The 23,305-nt window shown below is 37.9% G+C and overlaps 1 protein-coding gene across 2 annotated transcripts in view; it reads left to right on the top strand.

Annotated features, from left to right (window-relative positions):
- ITGA6 (integrin subunit alpha 6) overlaps positions 1–13,129 on the top strand; it is a 77,027-nt gene extending 63,898 nt beyond the window's left edge. Inside the window, exons 24-26 of one of the 2 annotated variants that reach the window (XM_081261411.1) lie at positions 7,004–7,129; positions 10,392–10,521; positions 12,893–13,129. In XM_081261411.1, coding sequence (XP_081117537.1) covers positions 7,004–7,129; positions 10,392–10,499 — 234 coding nt within the window. In that variant the 3' untranslated portion in view covers positions 10,500–10,521; positions 12,893–13,129. The remainder of the gene's footprint in view (positions 1–7,003; positions 7,130–10,391; positions 10,522–12,892) is intronic. The other variant, XM_081261410.1, reaches the window with a different exon arrangement.
- Positions 13,130–23,305: the final 10,176 nt, after the last annotated feature.

Consider the following 23,305-nt stretch of genomic DNA (forward strand, 5'->3'; position numbering starts at 1 on the left):
CAGCTGGGGTCATGTTCTTTGGTCTTTTATCCCTTATAACCCTGTTACCCAGGGTTAAAGGGGGGGGGGGGAGAGAGAGAGAGAGAGAGAGAGAGAGAGAGAATTTTTTTTTTTTTGTATTTATTTTTAGTTTTCGGTGGGCACAGCATCTTTGTTTGTATGTGGTGCTGAGGATCGAACCCGGGCCACACGCATGCCAGGCAAGCGTGCTACCGCTTGGGCCATATCCCCAGCCCAAAACAAGATAATCTTAAGGTTCTGCCACCTCACCCTGTATTTGTATAGAATCATTGAAGTAAATCTAGGGTATACCATTCAGCAGGACCTATGGCAGATTTGAGAGCTTTGGCTGGTGGGTATACTTGTGGCCCTATAGCAACCCAAGTCTTAAGCCATTCCTCATGCTGCAGCCCTTCTTGGAACCTGTGCCAACTGTGGCCAGTTGTGGTTACTTGCAAAGACCTCTTCATATGAGTCCAAACTGAATGTTGTAAAATAAGGCATTAGTTTTGCCCCTTGAAACAAGTCTAGAATAAATTCTGTATCCCAGCCATGTAACAGCCTTTCCAATAGTTAAAGGCAACTGTCCTGCTTCCTTGGACAGGCATCTCTTACTCTGTTTCAGAGATATGCACCCATTTCTTCAGTTATGCAGGACACAGCCAGATGGGTTCCTGGCCTGTCCCCTTCCTGGCCCACCCTTGTTGGCAGTGTGATCCCACATGGACAGGGCAGCTGAGCTGCGGTCTACTCTGTTCAGCTTACTCTGGACCTTTACCTCCCACCACCTCAATACCATGCTTCTGTCAGTCCAGCCTAAAATGTGATTTTTCAAACATTTGCTGAGGAGTGTATTTGAATTTCTGGCAGCTGCAGTTTTTATGTTGTAGTCTTCTGAAATTTCCAGGTGGTTTCATCAGAATTTGTTGTCAAGTTATGTTTCCTGCAGCTTGTCTCTGAGCAGTTTGAAACAAATCTAAATGCACGTCTTTAGATGTGTATTCACATTTTATGTGATTTGCTTCTGGTCCATTGTTTAAATTTGTAAAGTAATTTTGAATCTTGCTCATTTGCTGTCTCAACTTTCTATCCCTGGAAACTGTCTTTCAGAACTGAGCGGGAGGGCTGGGGTTGTGGGGTAGAGCACTCACCTAGACAAGCGAGGTACTGGGTTCAGTACTCAACACCAAACAAAAGAGCAACATGCTTGCTATGTCTTCATTCAGGCAATTAATAAAAATACTGAACAGGGCAAGGAACAGAACTCTGTGGTGAACCACTAGTGAGGGGGGTTCCTTGTGGAGGGTCCAGAATCCATAAGGACTCCAGATAAATGACTGCGTGCCAGGGTGGGAATCATGAATGGGAATGCTTTGCAAAAGACTCCCCAAAAACGCAAGATTATGAATTGCCACTGTTGCATTTGTCTGCAGATTTGCTTATGGAAATGCTCTGGCTTTGGTTATTTAGCTAGCTGAAATTTAGTGAGTCTCCCCTGATCATTCTGGCTTCTGAGATATAGTGGATATCCTAATAATTTATCATCCAAATCAGAATGCATTTATATTGGAAAAATGCTAAACTGGGCAGAACACTGGAACAAGTGGTATAAACCAGGGCTGATACAGGTGCACCAGGACGTATGGTTACCCTGGGTTTCAGTTATTTCTGCAAGTTGCTCCAGTCTACCTTTTTGCATCTTGTCATCAATAAGGCATCTTAAAGGACTTTTCAGATAAGCCACACTCCCCCTGAGAATTTTTCATCTGCATCTTTGAACAAGGGCAACTGTTAGTGTCCTGCAACTCTAAATCAGCATCTCCAAGAATCACAAGAGTTTAATAACTCTTCCAGTTTTAATAAACTGGAAAAAGGTAAAGACTTTAAGATGGAAGAGAGTGACATTAATAAAATGTCCATAACGTACCAGATACTTTATTTATTTAGACTTCAGAAAAATACCAAGGTAGACATTGTACTCATTTTACAACAAGGTTGCAGACTCGGAGGATGTAATTTAAGAGTTCTGGATTAAACTCATAAATGGTTTCAGGGCTCCTGTCCTTGGACTCTGTAACACTTGGTCACTATTAAGCCCTCAAATCTCAAATTCAGAAAAGAAACGATTGAAGGAAAGTTGTTCCTCCTCTGAGGTCACATGACCAGCAAATAGAGTGGAGACCAGGTCTCAGGTCTCAAGAGTCTTCAAGGTGATGGAATTAGGGACCCGGTGTCCAGTCTGGATGGTGAGTCATGAGTGAGGAGGAGACTGCCTTGGGAATTTTGTTCTTGGGACTTGGAAGACTCCAATGGGAAGTGGAGTTTTGGCGTGATACTACTTTGTTGAATAATTGGTAGATTTGTAAATGGATTACTAGTCTCTTTTATCTAAAGCCTATTTCTTTTGAAAATTGAGACATTTTTCTCATCTCTAGTCTTCTGATATCTCCCCTATTTTCTGTGATTTCTGAGATACAATAGCTCAGATATCAGGCCTATACTTTTCTTTAGTATTTTAAGGCGCAGTTTTGGGGCCTGAAGATTTGAGCTTAATTCAAGTGTCAGACTGTACTTCCTTCTTTATTCCCTTACTTATTATGGGATGCAGTTTCATCTTCATCTTGGTTTCATCTCTCCTTTCCAGTCTGAAGATTATTTTCTTTGGAGATAAGCATAAAAGGTGGTATATTTGGTCTTCTTTTTGACATTAACATCAAAACAATTTCTCACTGCTTTTATTCTAATGCTATTTTAAAAAGTAATAAGATGTTTCAATAAAACATTTTTATTTTTGTATTAGTACTGTCATAACAGAATCAGAGCCAAAATCACACAGTTGAACTAGATAAGATAGTTCCATATTAACAACTAAATTAAGTCCATGCAGTTAAGCACCTGTTAAGGACACACGTGCCTTCTCTGTGCTGCATCCTAGAAGCAAACTTGAATAAGATACAGAGTCAAGGATTTCATGATCCGGATGATCGAACCAGGAGAAAATTGTTGAAGCAGGCCAAAGAAGGAGGGATTGTTTGTTAAGGGTGTGTGTATTTCCTTCCACTTCATTCCTAAGGAGGTAGGTAGAGAATATCAGAGCTTCCTGGCTGCCAAATATAATAGAAAATATTATAAGTAAAAGTAAGTACCCCCAGCCAGGCATGGTGGTGCACACCTATAATCCTGGTGGCTCAGAAGGCCAAGTTCAAAGCCAGCCTCAGCAACTTATCAAGGAGCTAAGCAACTTAGCAAGATCCTGTCTCTAAATAAAATATAAAAAAGGGCTAGGGATGTGGGTCAGTGGTTAAGTGCACCTGGGTTCAATCCCTGATACCTAATAATAATAAATAATAATAATAAGTACTCCATTCTTCATGAGAATGAGATTTCCTTTTTTGCTTTTAAGTTTAGAGAAGACCTTGAGATATATATCTTTTATATATAAATATATATATATATATATATATATATTTTTTTTTAGTAGGTAGACACAATACCTTTATTTTATTTATTTTATGTGGTGTTGAGGATCAAACCCAGTGACTCACATGCTAGGCAAGTACTCTACCACTGAACCACAATCTCAGCCCTGAGATAAACCTTTTATAAGATGGGTTCTTATATGAAGAACATTCATTAAGAGTGGATAGTATCTTTAATAGAGAGCCTTATAAAAGATATGAAAATCCCTTCACCAGGTGATTTCTTGTTCTGATGTTCAATAAGAATTGAGAGCATTACATTATAGAGTAATTCAGCAAAAGTATTTTGGCAGTTGGCAAGCTAGTGTAGTCTTTGCATTGCTCGCTAATGTGGAATGTAAAGTATCAATAGGGCTTGAGCTCTTTCCCCTTATGGATAAGGTTCCCATGTGTAGGTCACCCTAGTGAAAATGCATACATTTTAATGGTACCGAAGGAGAAGTTGTTTTTGGAGACATTGCACTCTACAGTAACTTCTACTTGCCTTAAGCTATCCTTGTTCATTAGTAACAGTTACAGTGACAAAACAAAATTTCTCAGAGCTGAGGATCATAGCCCATAGTTGGTTTCCCCTTAACTTGGTCCTACAGCCAGCTCCCCACATCTTCCCATTCCCAGCTGGAGTGACTATCATGCCAAAAAAATCCCTTCAGTTGACAAAGAAAACAAACAATACCGGGCCTCTCACCTTCCCTGTTCCAAATCACATCTGTCCTTTAAATGTGTAGCTAGCCCAGGTCCTGACTTGCATCTTCACTCTTTGATACCCAGAGAAATGTTTTGTTTTGTTTGTATAATATTTAAAGTCTCCCAGTTCTGGTTTGAATAATAGCTAGACCAGGGCTTAGTGATTCTGCTGGATCTCAGCCCAGGCTACAAAACCAAAAATTACCTTGTTTAACGCTATTGGACAGCAGCCATTGATGGACATGGTTTCTCCCATCCTGGGATGTTTTAAAGGCACTATGATGTAATTATCATAGGCTGATGCCCTTGCCACAGACCTGTCCCCACTCTCCACTTCAGATTTATCAGAATTTATTCTTATAAATGAGACTATCCAGTGATCATCTTGCCCCAAGTACACACTCTGTCTTCCCTGGGCTAGGTACTTAGGGAGCGAGGTTAAATGAGGTCCAGCCTAGGCTGGTGGAAGTCATCGTTTTGTTGTAGTCGGCTTACAGCCTTACCAGTATGTCTTACCAGTGTATACTAAATTAAGTCCATGTAGTTAAGCACCTGTTAAGGACACATGTGCCTTCTCTGTGCTGCATCCTAGAAGCAAAATTGAATAAGATACAGAGTCAAGGATTTCATGATCTGGGTGATTAAACCAGGAGTGAATTGTTGGAGCAGGCTAAGGAAGGAGGGATTGCTTGTTAAGGGTGTGTGTATTTCCACTTTATTCCTAAGGAAGCAGGTAGAGAATATCAAAGCTTCCTGGCTGCCAAATATAACAGAAAATATGATATGTAAAAGTAAGTATCCCCATTTCTTCTTTCTTCCCTCTATTGATGCCCCTGACCTGGACCCAGCAATCTCAAAAAAGGGTTGGCTTAAAGCCGGACACCTATGAGATGAGGGGAGGGGACATAAGAGCCATGATGTGACCTTGGATCTGGAAGCTTGGGGGAAAATTCATTCAGAGCACACCAGGAAAAATGGCAGCTCGTGAATGTGTTATGCCTACTGTAGACTGTTGACTGCAAACTCTAGATGTAACCTCCTATTTATTAAGTGCTTAAAAGCAGTTCTACTTTTTTACTTATTTTCTGTAAGTCACATGAGGTTGCTGAACTGTTTTCTAGTGGAAGTGGGAAAAGAAGTACTTTAATGAAGAGGTTTTAAAAAAATGAGTTATAGTACACTATAGAAATATTGTAGCCCAGTGTAGACATAATTACACGTTCAAGCAGTATTCAGGGTTGAAGCCTGTGTCTTTCAAGTTAAGTACTCCCTCCCTGGAGTTTTGTTTAGCCTTTGCTTTATAGTCTCTTAGTTTGGAAACTTTGAAGCCAGCAGCTCTCTAATCATAGTAGCAATCACAGTCTTTTCTAGGCTTTGAAAAATCGTGCTTGGCATCACAAAAATCCGTTTGGATTCTACTGGACTTCCTTTAGACAGAGTGGACAAATGTGAATGAGCGCATCTGAGTGGTTGCAAAATTGCGAAAAACAACTCTTTAGGTTTCTGGATAAACACTATGTTTTTTTTTTTTTTTAAATATTTATTTTTTAGTTTTCGGCGGACACAACATCTTTGTTTGTATGTGGTGCTGAGGATTGAACCCGGGCCGCATGCATGCCAGGCGAGCGCGCTACCGCTTGAGCCACACCCCCAGCCCCACACTATGTTTATTTTTATAAGTGTTTGCCAACTCTCAAATGTTCGGAGATTAAGCCAGGTATGGTGATGCAGCCCTCCGTAAACTAAGGCAGGAGGATTGTAAGTGCAAGACCAGCCTCAGCAACTTAGCGAGACCCTGTCTCAAAATAAAATATAAAAAGGTCTGAGGATGTAGCTCAGTGGTAGAGCTCCCCTGGGTTCAATCCACAGTACTACCAAAAAACGAAAAAGAAAAAAAAAAAGTTGAGTTTAAACTGCTTCAGAATGAATCCAGGGTCTAGCTTGTTCACACAGTTTTGTAGCCATTTCAGGAAATCGTATTGTTTATAAGGCCTTTCATTTCAATATCATAGGAAAAAGATAAAATGCTATCTATTATTCATGCAGTTCCATCTCTATTTGTATTTTATATCTTTAGAATCTGAGGCTTGTATGTTAATTGTGTGAAAACTGGCCCTTTTATTTTCCTTGCCAAAAGGTAACTAAAAGAAAGTGTGAACCTGCTCACCTGTAATTCAAGGGACTTGGGAGGCCAAGACAATTCAAAGCCAACCTCAGCAATTTATCGAGGTTTCAAAATAAAAAATTCTTAAAAGGGCTGGGAATGTGGCTCAGGGGTTAAGCATCCCAGGGTTCAGTCTTGGGTACTTTAAAAAAAAAAAAAAATGTGATCTTTCTCAAAAGGGTACCAAGTTAAGATCTGGAGATGTAGCTCAGTGTCAGAGTACTTGCCTAGCAAATGGAAGGTTCTGTACCTAGCCAGACCAAAAAAAAAAAAAAAAAAAAAAAAGATACTAGGTTATATAGTTGAAAGAAGATTGGCTGTTTATTGATAATTGTTAAAACAGAACAATGAATACATGATGGTTCATTTTAGTTTCTCTACCTTTGTTTAAAAAAAACCATTTTTTTAAAAAATATAAGTTGGCAAAGAAATAACTACTTTGTTAGAGCATAGGCCAGCCTTTTCCAGTCCCTGGTTAAAAGATCTTCAGGGAATATCTCTTGGAGCACTGTGATTCCACTACATTAAGAAAAAGGATCTTCACCAGAAAGTCAACTTATCTGTCCATAGACTGTTGTTCAAAATGTGTTCAGAATCAGAAGTAGAACTGTAGATCCCTGGCATTAACCCACACCCCAGTTTACAGCAGTTTGCTTTCTTTTATACACTGTAGGTTCGTGTGACTGTGTTTCCCTCAAAAACTGCAGCTCAGTACTCCGGAGTACCTTGGTGGATCATTCTTGTGGCTATTCTTGCTGGGATTTTGATGCTTGCTCTATTAGTGTTTTTACTATGGAAGGTAAGTCATATCTAGCATTTGAGTTTCATGATACAAACTATTTCACATTTTAAAAAGGGTGAATTAATATCAGAGTATGGCTTATTTTTCTCTTTCATTGCTTCCTTTTTTCCCAACATTTTATGATGAAATTTTTCCAACATATAGTAAATTTGAGAGGATTTTACAATGACTAGCACACAAGAAGATTCTCAAATAATACATTTTGCTGTCTCATGCATATAATTTAGCATATTTGGCAAATAACAAATAAATTTTACTACTTTAGCATTTTCTTTACATAAAATCAAAGTCTGGATCTAAGATAAATTATTGGATACAAGATTAATCTAATTTTGTATTTCAGCTAGTTTCAACTTTTATTTAAAAAAAAAAAATTCAAGGCAGCCATTGGCGTTGGTTACATTTGCAGCTAGAGTACAAATAGAAAACATGAAATGAATGCATTGTAATGTTATGTGTAGCTAATAAAAAAATAAAACATGAAATGAATGAATAGCACCATCTCAAAGGGGTCATCATAGCCTACATCAAACATAAGCAAGGTCTGGGCTCAATGTGATGCCCATTAGGATTTGGTCTCTTGACTATATGATATATGATACATATGATATTGTCCCTCTTTCCCCACCAATAAACAATCTATATCATGAAAAGGGCATATGAGTTGGATACAAACCAAGCTATAGATTTTGTATTATTCCCAGTGAATATCAAAGGTCTCTAGTACCTTATCTGTGATTCCAGAAAAGGTTTTTAAGGATTGATTTACCAGAAAACCTGACATGATATGAAGAAAAGCCATGTATAGTCTTTGTCCTTTATTCATCAGTTTTACTGCAGAATATTAATATTTTTATTACAGTGGCATTATGTATGCAGCATAGTGCATTTCTAAAATGCCCCATATTCTGGAATCCTAAACACATCTGCTCTGGAGAGTTTTGGCTGAACTAATCACCTTCTAGAATCAAAGGGTTCCTTTTCCTTTCCTTGACTCCAAAGTATAAATGGACAAGGCTTCAAGGATTTGTTTACTTTCAAATGTCAGGCATCTCTCTTTTGCTTTATTCTTCCAAGTAACTTCCTGGTTCAGCCTAAGATAATTTTCTAAGGTGCTCTAAACATGTGATTGATGCCACTTATCAGTTCATACCAAGACTCCTATTGATGGGGCTTTAGCTAGTTTTATCCCTGATGTTTATACCTCGGGCAGTGTGTTTCTCTAGCAAGCACAGCCAGCCCATGTAGGAGTTGCCATGACAATTATTATTATCTCAGAAACTAAATTTTGGGTTTGGTATGGGCTTATTTATTTATTTATTTATTTTTTTGAAGACGTCACAAGGACAATCTTCAGAGCAGATCTTATTGGCAGTCTTTAATCCTCACTGAGACAAAGCAGTGGTTTGAGGGTTAAGAGACCATGCTCTGTGATTATAATCCTGGGCAAATAATTTCACCTCTCTGGGCCTCTGATTTGCCTCAGCTGTTTAGGAAGCAGATTGGACTTGGTGATTTCATTGGGGTTTTTTTGTTTGTTTTTTTGTTTTAAGCTCTGAAGTATCCAGACCCTCAAGGGGACTCTATCAGATAATTTCTCTAATCCCCACATGAAAGTAATTCTTATTACTTTATATTCTTTCTGAAACTGAATTATTTATTTTTAAAGCCATAGAATATTATGGCCCGAAAAGATTCTGGTTCAGTGGTCTTTCAATTTGAGTTTTGTACCTCTGCATGGATGGCACAACTAAACTAAGCAGATGGAGACCTCTACTTTAAACAGAGAAGTTCTACTTTTATCTGCTTTGCATAGGATTTTGCTAGAATATAAAAGTCTTCAGCTGATCCATTCACTTTCATTTTTTAGATCAGGGATATTAAGAATGTTGCTGCTGGCTGTGGTGGCATATACCTGTAATCCCAGAGACTCGGGAGGCCACAGTAGGAGGATCACAAGTTTAAGGCCAGCCTCAGAAACTTAATGAGACACTGTCTCAGATTTAAATAAAAATAAAAAGCACTGGGGAAGTAGCTAAGTGGTAAAGTATCCCTGGATTCAATCCAGTCCCCAAATACCCTCCCCCCCCCCGCCCCCCCGCCAAAAAACATGTTGATATGTTGGAGGCAGGACCCAGGACTCTTGGATCCTGATTCATTCTTCCTACTCGTTATCTATCTACTAGTACTTTTTGAAAGTTGGCTAGGTGTGTTCACTGTCTATTGCATTGGATGTCATAGATAAATCTCAAGTATTCTAGTTCAACAGTGCCCAACACCTCTTTCTTTAGTAATGGAAATGTTCTGGAATGACATTGTCCAGTATGGTAGACAAGAGTCACATGTGGCCATTGAGCACTTGTAATATGGCTATTGTGACAGAATTACTGAATGTTAAACTTAAATTTGAATAGTCACATGTAGTTAGTAGCTGTCATATCATGCAAAATGGATCTAGATTTTTACTTTCACTAGTTGGCAGAATTTTCCAGGAAAGATTTGTTCAGCCAAGTTTGTTCCAAAGAGCAGTTCTATGACCTTATGAACTAGATAAAAATAAACAGAAAAAAGTTCTCCATTCTTGAATGAAGGAAATTATAGTAGAAATTGGAATTATACTTTTATACTTAGAGTGTCCTAACCTGAGGAACACAGATTCCTACCATTTAAGGGTTATGTGGTGGTTCAGAATTTGGGAAAATGATAGCAATCATGCTTTCATGACAGTGTATTCGAATTTGTATTGCGATTCACCCCACAGATCCAAAGGCCTTAAGTAAATGGAATTTGTTCCGTAAAATTTACTGCAAAAGGCAGAAAAGTACAGTATGTCTATATTTTATTTGGATTTGTGCTGAGTTTTACTGAGGGAATTTAGTTTCTAACCTTTGTTTCAATAGACTGTAAAAGTCACTCTTTTGCCCTTTTGGATTCTATTCTGTGAGGAAAAACTACAATCAAACATGCATAGATTTTTCCTTTTTAGAATGATTTTTGTCCTTAGGATTTTGTCTACAAATAAAAAAAAATTAGTGGATTAGCATCTCCATGTAACCATTTGACCAGAGACCCTCAATAATAGCATGTGTTGAACGCTGTCCCAGAATAATATATGCAGTGGCAGCTCACTTCTGGTTGACCAGGTCTCTGGCAAGGGGCCATAAATAGAAAGCAGGTTAAAATCTGAGATGTTCTTTTGTTTAGCTCTTCTCTTATCCACAAAGCTGTAAAATTGACTAAATACCTTGCTTCCTTATAGTGTGGTTTCTTCAAGAGAAATAAGAAAGATCATTATGATGCCACATATCACAAGGCTGAGATCCATGCTCAGCCGTCTGATAAAGAGAGGCTTACTTCTGATGCATAGTATTGATCTACTTCTGTAATTGGTAATTGATCAATGTTTTTTAATTGCTAGCTGTGGGACCTGCTTATGGTTGTGGTGGCTAACTTTAAGAGCAACAGCTTGCTATGTGTGTTCCATTAACAGATGTTTCCAAATGTCCACACTGGCTTGCCTTGCTTGGATTTATTTTATTTATGTCACTTGAAAATACACAGGTTTGTTTTTTATTTGTTTGTTTATTTCAATGCACAAAGAATCTTTTTTTGCAGGTGAGTTATTTTGTGTTCTTGTTAAACATCACCCACAGCAATGAAGAAAATCGCAACCTTTGCACACATAAAAGGAGGTTTTAGACCTCCATAGTAGCCCAGTTTGCCCCGTGCTGTTAATCCAGTGTGTAGCATCCCACTCGGAATTTCAAAGGTGCATAAGAAATCTCTGATTTCTTGTTCATTTTGGAATTTCCCAGGGATAGAAGCTTGTGTTGACTGCCTAATTAACCTGTTGCATGTTGGAAACTTTGTGTTTCTCTTGACAAAGAGGTTTCCTCTTTTTGTTCTCCTTGCTATGAAATGATGGGGCAGGCTTGGAATGCTTTTTATGGTTGCTTGGAAATCATTTTATGCTACCTAAGCATGCGACTTCGTTTCCCTGCATATCTCCTTCAGGCCAAAGACCATTACAACAAAGAGCGACTGTCAGCCTTATGGGCTTTATGATCAACTTCAGAAAATAGTCATCTGCCAAAGTAACTTTCTATATACAAAATTCCAGTACAAAAAAGTTATGGGTAGTTTTTATTTCAATATGTTGTAATGGAGTTTGACCATGTTTCATGCTTATAGATATTTTATTCCGCCTTGAGTCTCAGTTAATTTTAATTCATGTTTTGCTTCTCTGGTTTGAAGGAGGAATGGAAGGAGGAATTGTGGGTGATTCCTTTTTCCATTTCTATGGACACAAAAAGAAAGAATGATTCCTATAATTCCTTCATGTGGCACTGTCACAATGAATTCCCAGCATTGCTCTTTGGACTTTACATTTTATCCTTAATTTACTTTTTAAAAATGGAACAGGCAACAGTTTCATTTTGTGATAAATACACTGACTTTTTTTTTTTTTCACAGAATACTAAACAAGTCCATGTAGAAATGACTAGAATAAAACCTCATGGTTCATAGGCATATGATTTTGTCTTGCCCTGACATTTTTATAACATAACATTCTTCAACATAAATGTTCTATTCCTGTTGCCATCATGTAATAAACACATTAATCAACCATTCTAAGTTATCTTCTTCATCCTTCTAAGCTGCATTTTTAACTTGAAAACATACCTTCAAAAAAAACCCCAACATTTTTATGCATTAAAAAATTCAATCTGATTAAAAAATATTCAGGTATATTCTCCACATACTTTGGGTCAGAATGAATTTTTTAAAGTGAATAAGATATCTATTCATTACCAATTTGAATGTAAATGCTATTTTTTTGCAAAAGAAGAAGAAAAATTAGGGAATGCTCCAAAATTCAAACTCCATTACTTTTCTTAAGTCCTGTGTGGTACACGATTGATTTTATTGCGAGACACTATTACTTCATGATTTACTGTAGTAACATCTTAATTGGAAACAACAGCAAATCCAGGTGATATAAAATTCCTTCTAGCTAATGGAAATGTGATGTGTACTGAAGCCTCAGTGGACAGGAAAAGACTCTAAAATTGACCCATTGGAACACAATATTTTCAAATATGTCAAGTATTTGTGACCTGATTTCCATCTAACTAGTGGGAGAAGGGCATGAAATAATTTGTTTTATGTCTATTAAAAATCATTCTAAAAAATTGTTTTTCAAGTCATTTAGTAATATGAAATTTGGATATTTTACAAATATTATGATTTTTTTTTAATAGAAGCACGCTTTCACAAACTCTTAAATTGTTAGTCAAAAGATAACTTACAGTTGGGTGCACTGGCACACACCTCTAATCCTAGCAACTCAGGAGGCTGAGGCAGGAGGATCGAAAGTTCAAGGCCTGTCTGGGCAATTTAACGATACACTATCTCAAAAAAAATTTTTTTTAAAGGCTGGGGATATAGCTCAGGGGTAAAGCACCCTTGGGTTCAATTCCCAGTATGGAGGAAAGGAAAAAAAACCTACATTGTTGTACAATGAAAAGACCAGATAAAAAAATGGACTTTTCTTTGAGTTTTAGGGCTGTTCTCTTATTTCCACTGGCTATTATTTCTTTTCAACCTACCAGTGCTTTCTTGAAAGAAGATAGTGTCTTTTTTCCCCTTAATCCAAAGGTAGATACAGATGAACAGAAAGCTTAGGCTATTCCAATTTTATGTAGTTGGTTTTTTTGAGACTAATTAATTTGTGTCTGTTTTTCTTTCCCCCTTCTCCAGTGTGGATTCTTTAAGCGCTCTAGGTACGATGATAGCGTTCCCCGATACCATGCTGTAAGGATCCGTAAAGAAGAGCGAGAGATCAAAGATGAAAAATACAATGATAACCTTGAAAAAAAACAGTGGGTCACAAAGTGGAATGAAAATGAAAGTTACTCCTAGGGGACCAGAAAAGCTTCACAGTACCCAAAATGCTTTTTGGTTTATTTGTTTTTTTGGTTTGATTTTTTTTTTTTTCCAACTCAAATACAAATGGATTTAAGAGCCTGTTCAGTACCTGAGGATTAATTTCAGACTGACTACATACAGTACGAACCTACAGTTTTCACTGTGGATATTGTTACACAGCCTGAGGCTTCTGTTTTGCACAGCCAAATTTAAGACTGTTGGAATGGATCTTTCTTTAACTGCCTTAATTTAACTTTCTGGGTTGCCTTTGTTTTTGGTGTGACTGACCCATACGCTCTGGGGACAGGCCTGCCCAGGTGCACTCAGGCAACATCCTCCTGATAGCACCCACATTCACCTGCGCTAACAGAATGGCCGTCCTAGCCTGCTGCTGTGAGCATCCTTCCTGTAGGATCAGAGAACCTGCAAGTTAAGTGTCCTGCAGCACAAGACTCTGCCATCAAGGCAGCTGTGTCTCAGTTTCAAGTGCTGTCTAAAGTTAAATGTGCAATAGAAGGTGATGTTGCCATCCTATTCTCTCTGTCCATTCCCTAGATGTGACTCCTTGCTCACACCAAGTGCACACAGGTTCCCTTCTCCCTTTTCACTAAAACACACAGGTGCAACAGACTTGAATGCTAGTGATACTTGTTTGTATGTGATATTTATTTTTTTCTTTAAACCATTTTGTTATTGACTAACAGGCCAAAGATCCTTCAGATTGATTTAAACAATCAGAATTGGAACATGGGAGATCATTGATTGACCCAAGTTATTTCTTGCAAAAAGAAAGTAATCCTTTATAAAATATACCAGAGAGTTGTTTTAATAACTTATCTGTAAATTATGACATCTCCTTCATAACAGCTTCTCCCCCCCCAACACAAAAAGTTTAAGAAAAAACAATCAAGATGTTTGATGTAACAAAGATGTTTAATTCTTACCTGACATCTGATATTATTATTATTTTTAGTTTAGAGCCCTGTGTGATATTTCTGAATTTAGTGCTATAACTTTCAGGAACTTTGTGGAGAAAATGAGTTTGTTCATTGAACTCTAGGGCTTGTTTACTCACTGCTGCAAATACTGTATATTCAGGACTTGAACTAATCGGTGAGTGCCTATGGTGGATCCAGACCGATCCAGTGTAAGACTACTGAATGAGTATCTGCTACCCAAATGGTGACCCAGTCAGATGGAACATCATGGCTCTAAGCTTTTTAAACGTTATTGGAACCATTTAATTAGTGAGTCGGTGTTCTATATTTCGTGTCCTTCCCTATCTAAATTTCCAAGATGACTTTGCAACTATTTTAACAAGATCTTCAAATTGTTTTTTTAATTGTAAAAGCTGGCTGGGGTGGGAAGGAAAGACAGCTATGACTCTAGACATTCAATAGAGATTGAATATATATGAAAGTGGAATTTTAAACAAAATTCTCTGCTTTAAAATGTTAGTTATATGGGGAGCAAGAGCAAACAGGTGCTAATTCATTTGGTGATAGCATAAGCAGTGTTTCAATCTTTTAAGAGAACAAAATATATGCCATTGTTGCTTTGGAGTTTTAATTTTTTTTTCATAAATATTGTACCCTGAAGATACTAAGAACTTTATTCTGGTTGTACTTGGAATTTTCATTCATAAAAATTTTATAAATGATGTTTTATTTACAAAAATTTCTCTAAAACAGATCATAACAGTGTTTTAAGTCTCAGTTTCTTATTTGGATAACATGGAGCCTAACAGACACATTGGCTTTATAGGATATTAATCCAATATTTTGACGGTGTTTTTAAACATTGTTATGAAAATGAATGTCCTAAAAAGAAGGGTGGGAGGGTAGTTCAAAAACAAAACAAGAATGTTTGTGGTGTTTAAATTTATAGTTGTTAAAAATGTCATCTCAAGTCAAGTCACTGGTCTGTTTGCATTTGATACATTTTTATACTAACTATCATTGTAAAATTATTTCATGATTAGAAAATACCTGTGGATATTTGTATAAAAGTGTGAAATAAATTTTTTATGAAAATGTTCATTCCTTAGTGACACAACATTATATTGTGAAACAACTTCATAAATGACAATTTGAATTCCCTTTCTTATTTCATCAAGCCAAACTAAAGTTTTTGATATTTATTCTTAAGAGCCCATATAATCCCAGATCAGCCAAAGATACTAGTACCCAAAGGAGTGCAATGTAAATTTGATTGAGTTTTTTTTTTAAAATCCTCTTGAAACTACTGTTTTTGTTTTAAATTTCCTTTTTTTTTAAATAAGTTACAGAAAATGGCCTTATAGTGGTTTGTTCAAGATACCTATAAATGGCAAGTTTGCATTGATTGATCTGCTTCAAAGGCTATGGCTGTGAAAGATAAGGTATTACTCAGTAATGAGACCATGGCATAAAAAATAAAAGTTCTTATGGCTTGAGTCACTTGCTTTCTAGAATGCATGTGGGATGTGGCATGTCATTATATTAGTCACCAGAACTGGTTTGGCAAAATAGTCAGAAAATATGTTCTTTGCCCAAGCTTTTCATTTAGAGGACTTCCATAAAATGGCTTACAATTTTTAGGGATAGGACCAAGCCTTTTACTTAAATGAAAACATCTTAATGAGACACTAACCTATGAAAGGATGCTGTGGAGGACCAAGTTGGAATGAGAGTTTAGTTTTAAAGAAGGGAGAAATACAATGCTGTAGGTGGTTGGATTCTGCATGTGTACATCTTCAGGGCTGAGAAAACATGCAGAATAATTTTGTCAGCTTGCATAGCATAAAATGAATGACTAAAGGCAGTTCCTCAAGATCAAAGGATGGGGCTGACCACTTTTATTGAAGAAAAGGGGAGGTTCAAAGAAGTGAAGAAAATGAACTTCAGAATGACCTCAAAAGAGTGGCTATTGCAAAGCTAGTGGGACATCTGTTCTTACAGGTCAAGGTCGCTGTCAAGTATGCATTTTCTCTTATACCTTAAAATTCAGATTTTGCCAGTCTGGGAAAGGCATTTCATCTAGCTGTTAGAACTAGGGACTGCTCTTTATTAGGAGTTGAAGTCGTGTCTGCAGAGTATAACCAGAAGACCTTATTTAGTCGGAAAGTCATAAAGGCACGCATGGTCAAATCCTCAAAGGATAAACTAAAAAAACTAGAGCAAGAAAATTGGTCCAGCCCAGTGCAAAGGAGGGCCAGGCACCACAGAGCGCAAATCTAACCAGGTAATGGTTGATGATTACACTGGAGAGAGGGAGTCAAGTGCAATTTTTGTAGCTGTCAGCCAAGCTTAAGTGCCTCAATCTTTTGCCCTTGCCCAGGACCATCTCAGTTATGCTGCTTGTTCCAGGACATGGAAACAGACCCATGTTAGGAGAGATCAGGTAATTTCTCACTATTCAACCTGGACCATCTCCCCCAGATCTCAAAACTATAGGGTTAGAGTGTGGTGCTTGAATTATCTTAAAGACTATTAGGTAAGAATTCAACTTGCAAATAACCAGTGGACTTAAGTAGATGGTCTGTCATTGTGAGATGTGGTTTGATCATTTTCCAATTGGGAGTTAAAAAAAAAAAGTAGGGATATTAAATTAAGCTCTGGGGATACGTATACTAATAAGACACTACCTCTGACCATTTATAGGAAGCTTATAATCTAAAATAACAGATTGTATTGACAAGCATAAGTGACTTCACTTTATAGGTTGCAGAATTAAAAACCTTGAATCCAGATATTAATGGTTATATATAAGACAATCTGACACTTTTGGGGTGAAACTTGACCCTAGAAAATTCCTTTTTACATAACATTTGAAGTAGACCTTCTCAACCTGGGCTACACATTTGAATCACCTAAGGAACATTTTTTTACCCCCCAAGTCCTGATGCCCAGAATTCTGTCTACACTGACCGTATCAGAATCTTGGAGGGTAAGTCCCAGACTTTAGTACTGCTTGAAGCTCCCAGATGACACAAAGTGCAGTCATGAGACCTGCTTTATTTTTTTTTCCATTTATGTAATTTATTAATTAAAGAGAAAAATATATGATTGCCTCAATAGAATACAAAATGTATTTTGAGAAAGTTCAACATCCTCTACTGATTAAGAGACTTAAAAAATAGCAAAACACAATTGATGAGACCTGCTTTAGATCATTGGATGGCCTGTGTATTAAAAGGGCTCTGCCCACCAAATGCCTCATCTCTGTGGTTCTCCCACCACATCAGTAATAGGAGCTAAGTAGCTAGAGGTGCTTTTGCCGTCCAGACATGACTGACAACACAGAAGAGCATGAAGCATGTTGGAAAATGTTAGCTTCACCTCTTAGGATATAAGCTGGGAGAAGTCATTCAAATCTTTGGTCCCATTCCCTTCATCTGTAAAATATGGTTGATAATCTCTTTCATAGGTTCTTGTAGGTAGTAAATGAGAAAATTTGGAAGTGCTCATTAAATGTTACCTACTTTTACATGTTGATGTAGAATCATAAAATGTCAGGGAGCATGGAAATCTAGATCTATTTCCTCCTCTCACAGATAAACAGTTAATTTTTGTTGTCATTGGAACTTTATCTCCTCATTCGTCAATATGTCAACCCATGATTTAGTACTAGATGTTAAAATTACAATCTGCAAGCCCAAATGCCTTCCCGCAAGCTAAAAATATACACCATAACACAGGTGCCATGGTGCACAAGGTGACATGTGCCTGTAGTCCTAGTCACTTAGGAGGCTGAGGCAGGAGCATCTCGAGCCCAGGAGTTCATAACCAACCTAGGCAACACAGTGTGACCCAACTTTTATATTTAAGGTATTCAACAACATGGGTCAGTTTGAACAAGATTGACCTTATTATTTCTTTATTAGACACACACCCCTTAAGACCATGACCATAATATGGATTATGAACAGGTGGATTGGGATCAGGTAACTCATAGTGTTACAATCATCAAGTAGGTATCTAGACATTGCTATGTACTGATTCTTCTTAATTTTTCCCCCTCCTGAAATGGAAGAATCTAAAACAGCAGATTTTTCTTTTGGATATTTTCTTGGAGTTATTTTCATACTTTCAGTTCCTTGATTTCCTCTAGTGGGAAGGCAGGCTGCAATTTCCTTTGCTGGGCAGAAGATGAAATGTTCACAGAGCCCATCTTACACTTAAGTTACATCATATATGTTAGACCAGATTGAAAAATTCCATGTCTAGCTCCCACATCCCAAAATGCATTGATTCAAAGACCTGTTAACTGCAATATAATGCAGTTTTTTTCCCCTCCAGGAAGACTTTGGGAATGTTTGATTCCAAGGTGTCACCAAATTGCTGGTGGAACTGAAGTTCAGGATTCTTACCTGAGGAAACTAAGGGTAGTTAGGAAGTCTCAACAGAGTGGTTAAAAACAGTCCTTAGGGGCTGTGGATGTGGCTCAGCGGTAGAATACTCACCTAGCACATTCAAGGCCCTAGGTTCAATCCTCAGCACCACATAAAAATGAATAAAATAAAGGTATTTGTGCAACTACAACTAAAAAATATATATATTTTTAAATAACAGTCCTTAAGATTTTAACATGCTAAGAATGAGCTAAGGATCTTGTTCAGGTGCAAGTTTGGTTTTTAGGCAATCTGGGATGGGGCTCAGAGCCTCCTATTTTAACAGGTGCCAGGGCCTGGGTTGCTGCTGGCCCATGGATCACATTTCAGGCATCAAGGATCTCTGCAGCCAGGTCTTCATTCAAGCCCCTCTGTGCCACTTTCTACTTGTATGTCCCAGGCAAGTTTAAATAGCTGATGCTTTAATATCCTCATGTGTAAAATGGTATGTGAAATCAATAGGATATAACTTGGGCCACCGGGGAATGTATATTATCCTACCTACCTCTGTGCAATTTCCTAACTCCTAACTCCTCCAATGTGTGGATAAAGAACATTGGGAGGCACACTGTAGTCTGTTGTGTCTGAGTTTGACAAGATAGGTGACATTTGTCTTAAGCTACCCTTGTGGGCCATGCCATCAAGATACCCCATGAGAGGCAGAGTACCATTACAGCTGCACAGGGAACCATTTGCCAGTCCTGGTAGCTGACCCATAGAAACAGTGTTCTGTTGATCTAGTTATAGTGACTCCTCTAAATCTGCAGTAAGACTGAAGTAAAGCTCAGGCTGGCTCAAAGAGCTGAGCTTTTGTAAGTTGATATTTCCTTTCCCAAGTGGCAACTTGTAGTTTTCCACAATAAATAACCCAATGACTTTGTAGCCTTCTCTTTGTAATGTTGAGCACTTTTCTGAGATAATAACTGTATTTATTATTTGTCTCTTCCTCTTAGAAGTCTTGTGAGAACAGGGACCTGGATTCCCAAGTGCCTAACATGGTGTCTGCCCAGCGCATAGCATGACCTAAGAAAATTATTGAACAAATGAACTCCAGAAAAATAACTAAGAACTTAAGACATGAAATGGAAGAAATAAAGGAAAATCTGTGCTGAAACTAGACATTGAACTACCCGATGTATATGCAGGGAAAAAAATAATATTAGTTGAAATAGATACCTGTTAAAAGAACAGATTAATAAAAGAAAAACGAGTTTTATTAATATGTATAATTCATGTACATGAGAAACCCTGGGAAAATGAATAGTTCTTTAGAGGTAACTTTGAATTACAGTTCATACAGCATCTTCAACAAAGAACAGTGAATTGTGACAGAGGAAAAGCACTTTGAGTCTAGAGACAGCAACTTGTAGGACAGCAAATGAATGGCAGATAAAGGCTAATGAAACTTGTAAATATAAATTCCTCTGGAACCATCTCCAGGCTGTTAAGTATCTAAAGTTGGCTTTAATGGTTAACCTTTGTTCTCCCTGGGAAAGAGTAGGAAACCTTGTCTTTCGAAATCCATGCCCTGTTTTTAGATTAATATATGGAGGGTGGAGAGCTCTCTTGGATCTTTCATTTGGTCTTCAGTTCAACAAATCTATACTTTTGGGGGAAGTGCATTCTGGTCTTGCACACATATATAATTCAGACCTTGCCAGAAGATTTCTTAACCCTCAGGCTTAAGTTCAAATCAATATTAAAATAATTGGAGGTTGTTATATGTAAGGGGCCCCAGGGCTTTGGGTTCCTACATAAGCAAACTAAAACCCAACCCAGTATAAACAGACTGCAAAATAACCTCAACTGAGATCCTTCCACTGGAATGATCCAGATAAGCCTGTTGATCCAGTGTCATCTTCTTGCCTTCCCTTCATGCCCCTTCATTAGAACCATGAACCCCATGCAGACCAGAGTTGCCCAAAGCATGAATTGCTTCTGTCTGTTCAAGATCTTTAAATTTTTAATGTGTCTAAGTTTTTGTTTTGTTTTTTTTTTTAAACTGGAGTTTAAACCCAGAGCTTTGCACATGATAGGCAAGTGCTTTACCACTGAGGTATGTCCCCAGCCCTGAGTTTTATCTTTTAACATTACCAATTCCCATTTGTCTAAGTCCAGAGTTCTACTTGTTTGTGTCTAAAAATTCTTAGGGCTTTACTACTTCATACTCCCCCATCTCACCCCCACTTATACGCCTTAGGTACAAATGCTGTCCCAATCGGCTCCAATTTTCCTTGGGGGAAAAAAAAAGTCTGCCTTTTTCTTCCAATTTGCACAAAGGCACAAGGGATTCAGTCTCCACAAGGTTTTACATTTTTTTTTTTTTTTAGTAAACCACTGAATGTGGGCGTTACAAATAGTGCTCACTGCTTGAACCAGCCTTAGCAATCTGCCTCCTCTCCCTCCCCTTTGCTCTGCAAAGTGAATTCCTCCTCTGGCTTCCTGCAGAGCTCTTTGTGAGCCTTCCTCTGGGCTTGCTCCTTCCACTCCAGCAGCATATCAAAGTACTTATTCCAAATAAAACCTGTGTTTCCCCTAAAACAAATCCTGGTGAATAGATGGCCTCCACATCATGGGCACTGGTAATGACTTGAATGACTGTACCCCTTCAAGAAAGCAGTCAAATGTATACAGGAATAAACTGTCATTTGCTGGAATGCTAAACATTGCTTAAAGCAAAACTTTCCAGGGTTTATAACTATTCCAGTTTTATAACTATGTAAATTGGAGATAACTGATAACAATGCAAATAAATCTGCCAGATAGAGCGACCACCCTCCTTGATTCCCTAGGGAAAAGTCAGTTTTGTAGCCTTTGCAAATTCCTTTCTGTATTGCTATTGTTTGACTTCTTTGAACTGATTGTACCATTTTTTTTCCTGTTTCTCTCATTAAATTAATGTGTTAAATAAAAATTTTGGCAGGTTTTCATTTTTATAGCTGCATGAGACTCTTGATTTTTTTACCTTTGTTTTGAAAATTATCTTTCTAGTGTATCAAACAGAAGTCTGAGGCAGGAAATATTAGCACACTCAAAAGGGAAACTGAAGAGTGTTTGATGAAAGAACTATTTATAGGGATGTAGGTTGAGTTAAGCAGCCAGGGCTGGTGAAGCACCCTGTTAGCAAGTTAGCAATAGAGGAAAACTTCTACTACATGCTCATTGGGCATGGGGAGGGAACTGGAGCCACACAGAGGAACACAAACCGTGGCCTAGCAGGAAGGGACCAGGGGAATAAATATGACTCTTCTCTCTTTTTGTTCTCTGAACCCCACAAAGCCAGCATGTAATAGAGACAGGACAATACAGCCTAGCTTGTTTCCATCCCCATGCCCACTCCGCCTCTTCTGAGTCAAATCGGCCCAATATGGGTCACAAATTCTCAGTGAATTTAGACAGTCTGGCTAGCTAAAAAAAAATCTTAAGAAGTCTGAGAGTATGGTTATATTGCTGAAATCTTGGTCCTTGTCCCCGATGCCAATCCAATTACAAGGACACTGTTTTGAGAAAAAGGAAAAAGTTTTATTGCTTTGCTAGCAAAAGAGAAACACACGGATTCCTGTTCCAAAGACTGTGATTCTGCCCATCAGCAGGAACAGGGGGCTTTTAAAGAGGTGATTCAAAGGCTACATTCCACATGTTCTTTGTTGGTGTTATAATTCACTTGTTGATTTTGAAGATAGTCATTTCTGAGATCTTCTGTACATACCCAAAGTCTGGATTACTTGATTCCTATGGTGGATGTGTACTCAGAGACAGATAACTCTGCCTAGGATGGGGAAGAAAGGTAATCCTGTTTCCCCTGAGATTAGGGAGAGGGAGAGATTAGGGAGGAGCAGAAAGAGAGGAAGAGAAAGAAACATCACTACTTTAAAAATAAATTGCAGGGACTGTGGTTGTAGGTCAGTGGTAGAGCTCTTGCCTAGCATTGTGAGGCACTGGGTTCATCCTCAGCACCACATAAAAAAATATAAATAAATGAAATAAAGATCTAAAATATACAATAACGTTATTATTAAAAAATAATTTAAAAAAAATTAATTACAGGGCTGGGGATGTGGCCCAAGCGGTAGCACGCTCGCCTGGCATGCATGCGGCCTGGGTTCGATCCTCAGCACCACATACAAAACAAAGATGTTGTGTCCGCCGATAACTAAAAAATAAATATTAAAATTCTCTCTCTCTCTCACTCTCTCACTCTCTCTTTAAAAAAAAATTAATTGCAGTGGCACAGCAGCAAGGGTTACATTTAAAGCATAAAGTGGATCACTGTTATAGTTGTAAATTTATATCTACATAGGTAAGTAATATATAGCCTCTTAGAGTCCCCTAAGTCTCTCTCCAGCTTCTGGACCTTAAACTTTTCCCTAAAGAAGCTAAAAGTCAATGGTGGGTGCGTGTGTGGGGGGGGGATTTGACATACCACTTATTTGTGTTCTTATATAATCATTCTCTATCTGGTGGAAGCTCAGAGAATACACTTTGGAGGAAAGAAAAAATACTATAAAACAGGTGATTATATTCTGGAAGAACCTTGATAAAATAACTTTTATGGCTTCTGCTGGGCCTTGGTGCTTCCATGCAGGTTAATATTCAGCTGGGTACCTTGAATGCTCAAGTGGAAAGCAACCAAGTTGCAGATAGGGGTTGAGAAGAACTGGATAATACTGTGCCTGGGAGAGTAAAAAGAATCCAGAGCTCTGGGAGTGATCTAGAAGGAAAGAAAAAAGAAAGAAGAAGACAATGTGAGAGGTTGAAGTAATGGAAATGGTTGAAGGGCTATTTTAAGGATGTCCAATATTCAACTTTAAATTGTTTTCTCCCAGAGCTTTGGTAAAGTATGCTTTAAGCAAAACATGTATATGAGTGGTTCT

This window comes from Spermophilus citellus (assembly GCF_964194105.1).
Source record: "Spermophilus citellus genome assembly, chromosome: 11".
Taxonomy (NCBI): domain Eukaryota; kingdom Metazoa; phylum Chordata; class Mammalia; order Rodentia; family Sciuridae; genus Spermophilus; species Spermophilus citellus.